This window comes from Saccopteryx bilineata, chromosome 1 (genome assembly GCF_036850765.1).
Source record: "Saccopteryx bilineata isolate mSacBil1 chromosome 1, mSacBil1_pri_phased_curated, whole genome shotgun sequence".
NCBI classification, from domain to species: Eukaryota; Metazoa; Chordata; class Mammalia; order Chiroptera; family Emballonuridae; genus Saccopteryx; species Saccopteryx bilineata.
The window spans coordinates 52,285,956-52,298,593 of record NC_089490.1 but is presented as its reverse complement, the minus strand read 5'-3'; the positions used below and the strand labels follow the sequence as shown (position 1 = coordinate 52,298,593).

Below are 12,638 nucleotides of genomic sequence, written 5' to 3'. Positions count from 1 at the left end.
AGTTAATGTGTCCATCCTTACTCTTTTCCTCCCTATGAAGGCCCTCCCATACTGATACAATCCAAAGAGCAGCAAAACAATGAAACTCCAGGGTCGTGCGGCTTGGGGTTTACTAGTTGAACTGGGCATGCTCAGTCACCAGGCAGATTTTTCCCGTGAAGTGGAAACTACAACAGCGTGTACTGGGCGCGTAGAAATGGGAGTGCCCTCGTGGAATTTAGAACGTTGCCCCCGCCAATGGGGCCTCGCGGCCGGCTGCCGGCGCTTCTCATTGGAGGAACCGGGAGGCGAGAGAGTAGAGGGCCCCTGGAGGGAGCAGACGAGGTGCAGGTCGGAGAGGCCGTGCCCCGCGCGTGAGCAGCTGCAGTGGCGGTGGCAACATCCAGCGGCGGTACCAACAGTTCCAGCCCGTTGTTTTACTTTTTAGCGGCACGAACATAGTCATTATGCCGAAGAGAAAGGTAAGTCTTACCGAAAAAGATTCCAAAGGCCTTCAAATTGTGCTTACAACAAACCTTGTCATTGCAATGGCTTGCGCGGAATGCTCTTAGTAATAAGTCGGAGCTTGCGAATCTCTTTGCTCTCTACGCTTGTTTTCAGATGCTTTCTGTAGACATTTTCCCCTTCTTCTCTCTCTCTCTCTCTCCCTCCCTCCCTCCCTCCCTCCGTCCTGATCGATCTCTGAATGTTACTTTCTGTCTAGGGACTCGCCCCCCCCCCCCTTTTAACTCCTTCTCTGGAATGGTTTCCTTCTCCAGTAAGAAGCACGAGCGATTTCCATCACCCTTTCCAGGAGGGGAGTTTTTCTCTGCAAACTGCCAGGTTGTGATTAGTGCGAAGAGAAAGCAGCGAGAGGGTAAAAACAAGTACGTGCGTAGGGAGATCGAAAAAGATAAATAAGTGGGAAAGATGTTGGGTTTATCCCTCTGTGGGCAGTGCCCACGGCTGAGTACGCCGCGATGGCTCTTGAGGTTAAGGGAGAGGGAAAGCCATGTTTAAAATAGCGCTGACCCCCCTGCTCGCCTCCGCTGCAGACCCGTATGTACCAACTCCGGTGTCAATCAGAGCTGGGGACGGCGCGGGCGGAGCCGGGGCAGCCGGACTTGCCCCGCCGTTCGCGGGAGAGTGGCGGAGTTGGCAGCGTGCAGGGCGGGCGGCGCCGGGTCACCCAATGCGGCTGCCAAGGGCAGGGGCCACCAGGTCCGCTGCCGCGACCCAAACCCACGCTCAGTCCCGGAAGGTGGGGTCTGCCCCCCCACCCCCCACACACACACCCAGCGCGCCTCCATGCGTAAAGGCAGCTGGGGTCACATTAGTCTCATCTCTCCTTGCGGACTATTATGTCCCCTTCCGCGGCTGCTCCGGGCACCAAGTGTCTCGCACAGGGACGTGTATTTCTCTCGGGATCTGGCTGCAACTTGTCATTGTCCTAGGATGGGAAGGGAAGGCTTCCTTCCTTCCCTCCACCTGGAGAAAACAAGTGTATATGGTCGTTGTTCCTAAGAAAATGTTTTGGACCTCCCCACTGGCTGCCCCAGTGTTCCCAGCAGCGTCAACCAGTGAGGGTGTGAGATTTGAAGCAGAATTACAAGTAATATTCTACTTTATCCGTTAACGATTGTGGAATGATTTGTGTGTTTAAGTGAGTGCATTACTATAAAATATTGAAGTTTAAATATACCGAAGCTTTTGCTTTATCTGTCGTTATTGAAAATTTGATGAAAACTTGTCCCTACTCTGCTTTTTAAAAAAAACATATTAATTAAACCAGGTTCTTAAAAATATTAGAGTTTATACTGCACATACTGAGTGCCTCTTACTGTGGGAAGAGTTTGACTTGCCTTATTTCATTTAATCCTCAGAACACCTGGATAAGTGGTATCGCCACTGAATTGGGGCTTGGAGATATGAATTACCCAAAGTCTCGCCAATAGCTGGTACCAAAGATTTAATTAGATGCTATAGGCCCAAAGTTCTTACCTTCAAACATTAATTACTCATTCCCTTCATTCAGTGTTGGGTGGGTCAAGAGGAATTTAGGAAATCCAAGGAGACACCCAGCCTAAGAAGATGGATGGCTTACTGAAAGTGCTAATATTTGAGATTCATGATTTAAACTTAATTTCTATGAAAGTATTGTTTTTCCGTCCCGTTGTACTAAAATGAGGGTATTAAAATGATGCCACCATTTCCAGCATTTTATCTGAGCTTTATGACAAGATTTGGAATTCTAGTAGAGTCAAAGGGGCTAATCATCAAGCAATGGGTTACAGGGTTAGTTGGTGCCATCTCCTTAACTGGGAGTTATTAACAAATTTAGATGAACAAAAGGTTAGATGTGCATGAACCCTTTATGTATAGTGGACCTTGACATATAGAATCCTGTTGTAAAAGAGCTGGAGTTGGTGAAACTATTATACTACCATTACCTCACTGCCCACCTCTCTTGAGGATATAGAAGGGAAGAAAAGGAGAGCAATAGAGGAACTGGTTTTTTATTATTGTTTTATTTCTCTGGATGGCTGGGAGGCCCCATGAAGAAGCTGGCCAGGCATTATGGGACTAGGGGCAGACCGGTGTACAGGAACCTGTGTGTCATCCCTCAGGACATCAGAGTATTTTTCAGCGATGACAGACCTCTCTACTTGATTAAAAGGAAAGCTTTTCATTTATATAGAGAGCTTAACGACCTAGGTGGGAGTAGCCACAAATTAAACATGGCTACCTTGGGCATCCCATCCATCAATTAAACCTTAGAGCTGCCTAATGAAATCCTGGAATTCACTAGAACTTCTATTGGAAGCCATTGTCATTAAGTAAAACCTGCCTAAATGCAAAGAAAAGAACTGGAAACAATCTCTTAGAGATCTGTAAAGCTGGAGTAACTGTCAAAACATTTACATCTACTACAACTCAGTGTTGACTAAAGGACTGCCTTGTCTATATTATAAGTTTTAAAAGTGCTGCCACAATACTTTTTGCCATTTTGGCTTCTTCTTTTTCTTTTCCAAGAAATCAAAGGAAGTTATTTAATGAACACACGTGTAGGCTTTGGAGAGTAAGCAAAGTCATTAATAATAAAATATCTGGATAAAAGTATAAATAAAATTTTAAATATAAAAGTAGGAAAAGCGTCTGGAATCCTAGCACTACTTTAATGCCATAGAGATACACAGGTTACTGCCAAGGAATTTATATTTGATCAATGATGAGGTAAGAGCAGCAGATATAAAACAATTGAATAATATTAAACCTCTATATATGTTTCAGAACATATAGTACGGATTTTAAAAGCTGTAGGATGAATAAGAAAATAAGGTTGAATTTGGGCTGATCTTGAAAATGTGGGTAGAACTCATATATACAGAAAAAACTATCATTCTCTATTATCAGGCATTTGAATGATTCTGATTGTATCTTAACACGAACAGTCCTCTGTTGCACAACTCAGAGTCCAAAAATCCACATTAATGTAAAATATTCTTACGACATTTCTTAACTATATCTTTGTGGGGGTTTTTAAATGTCTTTTGATGTCATAGCTACATTGAACCAAATGGTTTTTTTATTACTGCCGTAGTATTTTTTGAAGCAGTACATTACTCAACAGTGAGGAGTTCTTTAGTTAGCATTATATCTCTGAGTTTGTAAGATTTAAATAAAGTAAACTTTCCTGTATTCATTACCTAATGGGTGATGGATCAGTGGGTTACTACCTATTAATAGTACAGTGGTGGTGAGACAGTGTGTTACTGGAGTTCTAGACTGTTCTGGTCAGACATCCACAAATGCTTGCAGTGATCATGTTCAGTGATGATCTGATGATGTTCTACAGAGTCATCAGCCATTGAGGCCGACTAGAGTCATAGTTCTGCCATGATTACCAGCAGCAAACATGCTTTCAAATCCTCTTTATTTTTCCAGTTTCACATCACTAGGACTAGAAATGTCTAGTGTATCACATCACAGATTCTCTCATGAGACTATTTTCTATCAATTTGGGATGTGTAAATACAAGTGTTTCCTTACACTTAAAACTTTAAGGGAGGAGATTGTCTCCTGCTTTGAAATATGAAATTAGTTTTTATCTTTTTTCTTAAGATGGAAAGGCCCAGTCATACATGGCATAGCACAGGGGGTGATTAATTAATAATACTCAAGCTTTCTCATGAATCTTTCATAATATAAAAAATTATAATACCAGAGAGTCTGTAAATGAAAATACAGATATACTTGACCGTATGAAAATGAGCATTTCAATATGGCAAAAATAAAGAAACACCCACTTTTAAAATTTAAAAACTTATGAAAACCTGGGAAAAGATATTTTTACCAGATACAGCTGAAAAAAGTTTGCTGTTTTAAAAAGATAGTTTCAGATGTCCTTGTGGGAAATATCCTCATAAGAAAATAACAGGCTCAAATAGATGAAAATGTTAGGTTTAGCAGAAATCAAAGAAATGTATCTTATGAAGAATGATGAGATTTAATTTTTAAAAACCAGTCTGATTTTAAAAAAAGATTAAAAGTACCACTGCCCATTGCTGAGTGGTACTGACACTCCATCAACTCTTAAGCAGTGTGGTTGAGAGTATGAATTACTCTAAAACCACAACAACAAACCCTCTGTTGAGGTATGATCTACTTACTATAAAATTCAGCCATCTATTCAGAGTATACAAATCAATGATTTTTAATAAATGTATAGATAGAGTTGTATAACATTACCATAATTTGGTTTTATAATGTTAACACCACTCCAAAAAGATCTCTCTGTTAGTAACCAGTCCTTATTTCCACCCCAGTCCCAGGCAACCACCAAGCTACTCTCTATAGGTTTGCCTTTTCTGGCAGTTTTTATAAAAGGAATCAAACAGTATGTTGTCTTTTGTGTCTGATTTCTTTCATTCAGCGTAATGTTTTTCAGGTCTACACATTGGTACTTCATTCTTTTTTTGCCCAATAACATGCCGTGAAATGGATATATTACTTTCTGTTCATCCTTTCACAGGTTGATGAACATTTGGATTATTCCATTTTTCAGTTATTATAAATAATGCTGCCATGAATATTTGTATTTAAGTTTTTCATGGACATATTTTCATTTCTCTCTGGAAGTTTCCTAAAAGTAGAACCATTAGATGGTATGAAAGTGCCTTTAGTATTTTAAAAAATTTACCAACTATTTTTTAAAGTGATTGTACCATCAGTGCATGAGAATTCCAGTTTCTTCACATCTTTGTTCATACCTGGTACTGTTAGTTTTTTGTTTTGTTTTTTTTTTTTTTTTTTTTTTTTTTATTTATTTTTTATTTTATTTATTCATTTTAGAAAGGAGAGAGAGAGAGAAAGAGAGAGAGAGAGAGATGGGGGGAGGAGCAGGAAGCATCAACTCCCATATGTGCCTTGACCAGGCAAGCCCAGGGTTTCGAACCAGCGACCTCAGCATTTCCAGGTCGACGCTTTATCCACTGCGCCACCACAGGTCAGGCACTGTTTTGTTTTTTTACTATAGCCGTTCTAATGAATTTAATTTACATTTCCATAATAACTAGTGATAATGAACATCTTTTCATGTGCTTACTAGCATGGTGTATATCTTAGGTGAAATGTCTATTCAGATATTTTGCCCATTTTTTAATTGGATTGTTTGTCTAATTATTGAGTTGTAGGAGTTCTTTATATTTTTCTGGATGCAATTCTCTCTCAGATATATGATTTGTGGATATTTTCTTCCAGTCTGTGACTTAAAAAAAAGGAAACTGTCTTAATGGTATATTTTTAAGAACAGAAGTTTTAAATCTTTGCCTAATTCAAGGTCATAGGTTGGTATTTTCTTCAAGAACTTTTATTGCACAATTCTTTAGGTCTGTGATCCATTTTGAGTAATTTTAGATATACAGTGTGTCCGTGAAGTCATGGTGCACTTTTGACCAGTCATAGGAAAGCAACAAAAGACTATAGAAATGTGAAATCTGCACCAAATAAAAGGAAAATCTCCCAGTTTCATACCTATTCAGTGCAGTTCGATGTGGGCTCTTGCACAGATTTTTTAGGGCTCCTTAGGTAGCTATCCCGTATAGCCTCTACAGACTCGTCACTGACTGATGGCCTACCAGAATGGGGTTTCTCCACCAAACTGCCGCTTTCCTTCAACTGCTTATCCCACTGAGTAATGTTATTCCAATGTGGTGGCGCTTCGTTATAAATGCGCCGATATTCACGTTGCACTTTGGTCACGGATTCGAATTTAGCAAGCCACAGAATACACTGAACTTTCCTCTCTTCCGTCCACATCCTGACTGGCATGGCCATGGGCTGCTCCACTGTATACGCCGAGTTACGTCATCATCTGCGTGTGCGCACATGCTGCCACATCATCCTACAGAAACTGGGAGGGTTTTCCTTTTATTTGGTGCAGATTACACATTTCTATCGTCTTTCGTTGCTTTCCTGTGACCGGTCAAAAGCGCACCATGACTTTACGGACACACTGTAGTTGAGATAAATGTTTATTTTTGCGTGTGGATATCCCGGCACCAATTGTTGAGAAGACAATCCTTTTCACACTGAATTGATAGGGTACCTTTGTTGAAAATCAATTCATCATGAATGTAAAGGATTCTTTTTGGTTTCTAAGTAGTGTTCCATTTCTCTATATGTTTATTCTTACATTAATACCTCATTAGCTTGGTTTCATAGTAAGGTCTAAAATCCAATAATGTCAGTTCTCCACTTTGTTTTGGCTAATACAGGCTTCACATTTTCATATAGACTTTAGGATCAGCTTGTAAATTTCTATAGAAATGCCTGTCAGGATTTTGATAGAGATTGAATTAAATTTATAAATCAATTTGGAGAAAATTGCTGTCTTAGCTATATTGAGTTTCCTGGTCTAAATATGAAAGTACCTGACAGATAGTATTCCATCCATATGTGCGTACTGAGTTTGAATTAATGTTGATATAGAATGTATATTTGAATGAAGACTCCAGAATGGCAGAGTTGTTCATTTTTTTCATTCACTCAATCCATGTTAAATAAGCATTTCTTGAGCATCCTTTATGCAAGGTACTATCACTTTGGGAAAGTGAGTGAATTATTTTATTTCAGTCCTTTTTGAAGTTAATGATAAATGCCCATATGTTAAAGATCTTTCAGTAATATACATATGCCAGTATTTATAATTCATGACAAGAAGTGATAGCCACAAGAAAAGCTGTGAGCTGTGTATCAAGCATTTAGAGCAGGCGTCCCCAAACTGTGGCCCTCTGAGGCCATTTATCTAGCCCTTCACCATACTTCCGAAGGGGCACCTCTTTCATTGGTGGTCAGTGAGAGGAGCACTGTATGTGGTGGCCCTCCAATGGTCTGAGGGACAGTGAACTGGCCTCCTGTGTAAAAAGTTTGGGGACCCTTGATTTAGAGGTTTAACCAGAATGCATGTCCAAAGGAAAAAAACAACAAAAAGTGTTTTGGTTTAAATGGTTGGGGATTGTAACTTTTTCTGTTTTTTTTTTTTTAATCTTAAGAAAATGGATGCTAGTTTGTTACTAAAAGTCATCTGTCATTGTTTTTTCTGTGAAGTATTGCTTTCTTTGCAGTATGAGGAAGTTAAAGGGAAGGCCTTTTTACTACAGTTAAGATTAGATTGTAAACAGTAACCATCCTCTCTCCTTAGTGGGCATTCAGTGACTTCTTGGTCCCTATGCCTTTCTGTGAATGACCCTCTTGTGTTTTGAAGGTGGTTGTCTGGCACCATGCTTCTAAGCTAGCACACCTTATTTGATTACCTAATTTTGAATGAACTTTGTAATCCTAGTTCCAGTTGAGCATAGAAGTCTTTGATGGCTCTGATCCTTTTTTTATCCGGATACCTCCTAGCACAGGTATTGTAACTGTTTGTTGAATGTGTACATGTACATGAATGAATGATTTTCTTTCTTTTTTTTTTTTTTTTTTTTTGATAGAGACAGAGAGTCAGAAAGAGAGGCACAGAGAAAGGAAGGGAAAGAGATGAGAAGCACCAATTCTTCGTTGTAGCTCCTTAGTTGTTCAGTGATTGCTTTCTCGCATGGGGGGCTACAACAGAGCAAGTGACGTCTTGCTCAAGCCAGACACCTTTCTGCTCAAGCCAGCGACCATGGGGTCATGTAAGTCAGACACCCCTCACTCAACCTGGTGAGCCTTGCTCAAACCCAATGAACCCACTCTCAAGCTGGCAACCTCAGGGTCTTGAACCCAGGTCCTCTGCGTCCAGTCCAACGCTCTATCCATTGCGCCGCTGCCTGGTCAGGCATGTATGAATGGTTTTCGAGAGAAGGAAGTATAAGTTTAATAATTTCTTATACATGTTTGGAAGATAATACAATTTGGTCTGGCTTTACTGTTTCTTAGCTATATGATTCAGGGCAGCTCTATGATTCCTAAGCTTCTAAATTCCTAAATCTCTGAGACTCAATTTCCTCATCTGTAAAACCAGGATAGAATTATGTTGTACCTCATTAGGTTATTGGAGGAATTAAATGAAATAATGAATGCAGAGTTCTTAGCACAATACCTGGAATGTATAAAACAGTCAATGGATGTTTATTATTGTGATGATAATATTTTTAATTATTAAGAGAACAAGCTTCCATTTTGAAGGAGGACAAATGGCAAATCCAGTGGGTAGGAGGCAAGCATATCTCACCTGGGATGAATGGCTGATTAACTGCAATTATAGGAGCAAATGTTCAGCAACCAAATAACAAGTATAGGGCTATTGAAAAAAACATAAGCTTTAATCTGGTTTATTTTTACATGTTTGATTTTTCTTACAGAATAAAAAGGTTTAAAAATACCTTCATATAACATTAAAATTCCCTTGGCAAATCAGTTTTCAAGTGATCCTCTTTTCTTATATTTTTCTTCTAAAACACTCCTCTTGTTTACATCAAATTTAAATGTATTCCACTTTTCTGCGGGGTACAGTTTGGAAGTGGTGACTGAAATAAACAACATTTAAGCTGTCTGCTTTCACAGTACCTAGCTTATTGAAATATGAGGTTAGTCTCCCGAGTAATTTAAAAATCAAGTGCTGATGATAACAAACCAAATCAAAATGTTGAGTTCTTTTTTCCACTGGCTGTTTATTTATTGTACCTTTCATTTAAAAGTTCAATTGAATCATATGTTGGTTCCTAGTCAGGATTTTTATTGAGTCTAATATTCTTATATCTGTGGACATGTCCAGACAGGGCCATTTAGATATGCCCAAGGCAAATGCATATTCGAACCATGTAAAGTAAATGATATGCATATTCAGAAGTAGGGAAGTAGAGGAAACAATTTTAAATTTCAAAAATGGTTCTAAAATGTAATGTTTTAAGAGAAACTTGTATCCGTAACCACACTTGTTACTATTAAAATTTAAATATACATAGCTACCAGTTGTTGAATGCCTGAATGTACCAGACCTGAGTGAGCTGTGTGTTTTATATTCATTAAGCACCTTAGTTTTCATAAAAATATGTGAAGTTATTAGAAATGTATGTGGAAAGAATTACACTGTAATTTCATGTTATTTCACTTTACTCTCATGACAGTTCTATGAGGTTATCCTCATCTCATAGATAATGATATGACAGCCACAATAAATAACATTTAGGTTTCTTTCTATGACTAAAACACTACTCTGAGCACTTAGCATTAATGAACTGAATCCTCCCAGTGAGGTGTGGACTGTTCACACTGCCATTTCCCAGAAAGCCCCAGGGCTGGGAATGGCCAAGGTGAGACTGCAGTCCTGGTAGCCTGCCTCCAGAGCCTGTGCTTTTTTTTTTTTTTTTTTACAGAGACAGAGAGAGAGTCAAAGTGAGGGATAGACAGGGACAGACAGACAGGAACGGAGAGATGAGAAGCATCAATCATTAGTTTTTCGTTGCGCATTGTGACACCTTAGTTGTTCATTGATTGCTTTCTCATATGTGCCTTGACTGTGGGCCTTCAGCAGACCGAATAACCCCTTGCTCGAACCAGCGACCTTGGATCCAAGCTGGTGAGCTTTTTGCTCAAGCCAGATGAGCCCACGCTCAAACTGGCAACCTTGGGGTCTCGAACCTGGGTCTTCCGCATCCCAGTCTGACGCTCTATCCGCTGCGCCACCGCCTGGTCAGGCCAGAGTCTGTGCTCTTAACCACTGAGCCCTTGGCCTTTATCATAAACAGTGAGAATAATGGGATAAGTAGGGTAGTGATAGAATCAGGAATTCTAACCCAGCCCTCATTTACTCAAGAACTTTGCTCTTAACCATTCCACAACACTTCTCATAAATGTTTATCTCTAATAACCTCGTGTACTTTTATTTAGAGAAAGGTTCCCAGTGAATGGAGCAAGGAAGAATAAAATATTATATAAACTAGTGTTTATTTGTTTAAATGTTTTTGTTAAGATACAGGCTGGTGTCATTGCTTCTAGGTGCCAGTCAGAGAAAGTTGCCCAGCAAGTCATTATTATCTAGGATCGTGCCCTAAGGCAGGCCTCAGGGTCCAGGCCTCTGCTTCTGGGAGAGGCACATTACCAAGATTCTTTTGGACATTTCAGTAACCGATGGACGTAGGGTTATATACAAGATATTTATACACAGTTTTTTCATCCAGGTATTAACTTCACAGACTTCAGATTGACAAGATATATTGTCTTTGTTAATTTTTTTATGTAGGGAATAACAGGGATACTCCCCTGTGCCCAGAAACATATAAAACACTTTTATGATATATAGTCAATTGAGGGATTTTAATGTATCTATTAAGCCACCATTAGTTAGATATTGGATTTTAAAAATCAGCAAGTACTTTTGTGTTTGGAATTCATCAAATAAGATAAAAGATTTAAAGCTTGAAAAATCTGTTGAACCTAGAACTAGATGGATTTTTATTTCAGTGTTCTGGATTACCAGTTGATTAATTTTTAACTATAAAATTTTTTTAAAAAGCTATAAAGTGATATTATTTTAAAATTATATCTTGATTATTTTGAGCCGATACAAAGATAAAAACAAAGTCTACCCTGAAAGGTATTGTTTTTCTAAATTTCTTTTTTTTTTAATCTTTTTTTTTTATCTTTTTGGGGGGCATAAGATATGGTTTTTTACAATACTGGACAGAATTAGTTAAATTCTACTTGTGGGGAATTGTATTTGGCATGGTATATGTGGGAGATACATATATATATATATTCCATATAATACACTTTTTTTTTTTATTTTTTTTTATTTTATAATTTTATTTTTTTAATGGGGTGACATCAATAAATCAGGATACATATATTCAAAGATAACAAGTCCAGGTTATCTTGTCGTTCAATTATGTTGCATACCCACCACCCAAAGTCAGATTGTCCTCTGTCACCTTCTATCTTGTTTTCTTTGTGCCCCTCCCACCCCCTATCCCTCTCCCATTCCCCCCTCCCCCCCCCCCGTAACCACCACACTCTTATCAATGTCTCTTAGTTTCACTATTATGTCCCACCTATGTATGGAATAATACAGTTCCTGTTTTTTTCTGATTTACTTATTTCGCTTCGTATCATGTTATCAAGATCCCACCATTTTGCTGTAAATGTTCCGATGTCATCATTTCTTATGGCTGAGTAGTATTCCATAGTGTATATGTGCCACATCTTCTTTATCCAGTCATCTATTGATGGGCTTTTTGGTTGTTTCCATGTCCTGGCCACTGTGAACAATGCTGCAATAAACATGGGGCTGCATGTGTCTTTACGTATCAATGTTTCTGAGTTTTGGGGATATATACCCAGTAGAGGGATTGCTGGGTCATAAGGTAGTTCTATTTGCAGTTTTTTGAGGAACCACCATACTTTCTTCCATAATGGTTGTACTACTTTACATTCCCACCAACAGTGTAATACACTTTTTTTTATGTGAGAGGACGGGAGATAGAGAGGCAGACTCCAGCATGCGCCCTGACTGGGATCCACCTGGCAACCCCCACCTGGAGCCGATGCTTGAGTACCGGGCTATTTTTACCACCTAATGCTAATTTGCTCGGACTAACCAAGCTGTCTTCACTGCCTGGAACCACACTTGAACCAGTCAAGCCACTGGCTGTGGGAGGGGAAGAGAGAGAGAAGAGGGAGAAGGTGGGGCAGAGAAGTAGGTGGTCACTTCTGTGTGCCCTGACTGGGAATGGAACCCGAGATGTCCATACACTGGTCCGACACTCTTATCCACTGAGTACCGATCAGGGGCACATTTTAAAAATATATTTTCTGTCTATTTCTCATTGTTTGCTTTTACATATTCTCTTGATATAATTTTTAATTTTACTATTTCCCCTTTTAGTGGTCACTTGTCTGTTACTTCAGAGCCTGCTGATTAGTTTTGTAAAAATATCAATACAAGGAACATCATAACTGTGTTACCATTTGCTGGAAGTTAATTTAGATGTAGGCAAAAAGAACCATCTAGTAACACTTCTCAGAGCCCAGGTATAAAAGTTGGAAGACATATTTTTAGTGTTGACTCTGCCACTCTTTAGCAGGGGAAAGTAACTTGACCTTTTGAACCTTTATTCTTCATCTGTAAAGTGGCAATATTAAGACTGCCCCTGTATTTCTCAATGCTTTTGAGAGGAGCA

General features: G+C 39.2%; 1 protein-coding gene across 4 annotated transcripts in view; it reads left to right on the top strand.

The window, feature by feature from the left end:
- The first annotated feature begins 285 nt into the window (after positions 1-285).
- Positions 286-12,638, top strand: part of HMGN3 (high mobility group nucleosomal binding domain 3) — a 33,037-nt gene continuing 20,684 nt past the window's right edge. For 2 of the 4 annotated variants that reach the window (XM_066253000.1, XM_066253001.1), the window contains exon 1: positions 287-461. In XM_066253000.1, the coding sequence (XP_066109097.1) occupies positions 447-461 (15 nt within the window). In that variant the 5' untranslated portion in view covers positions 287-446. Of the gene's footprint in view, positions 462-12,638 lie in introns of all 4 variants that reach the window. The other 2 variants (XM_066252999.1, XM_066253002.1) reach the window with 2 other exon arrangements.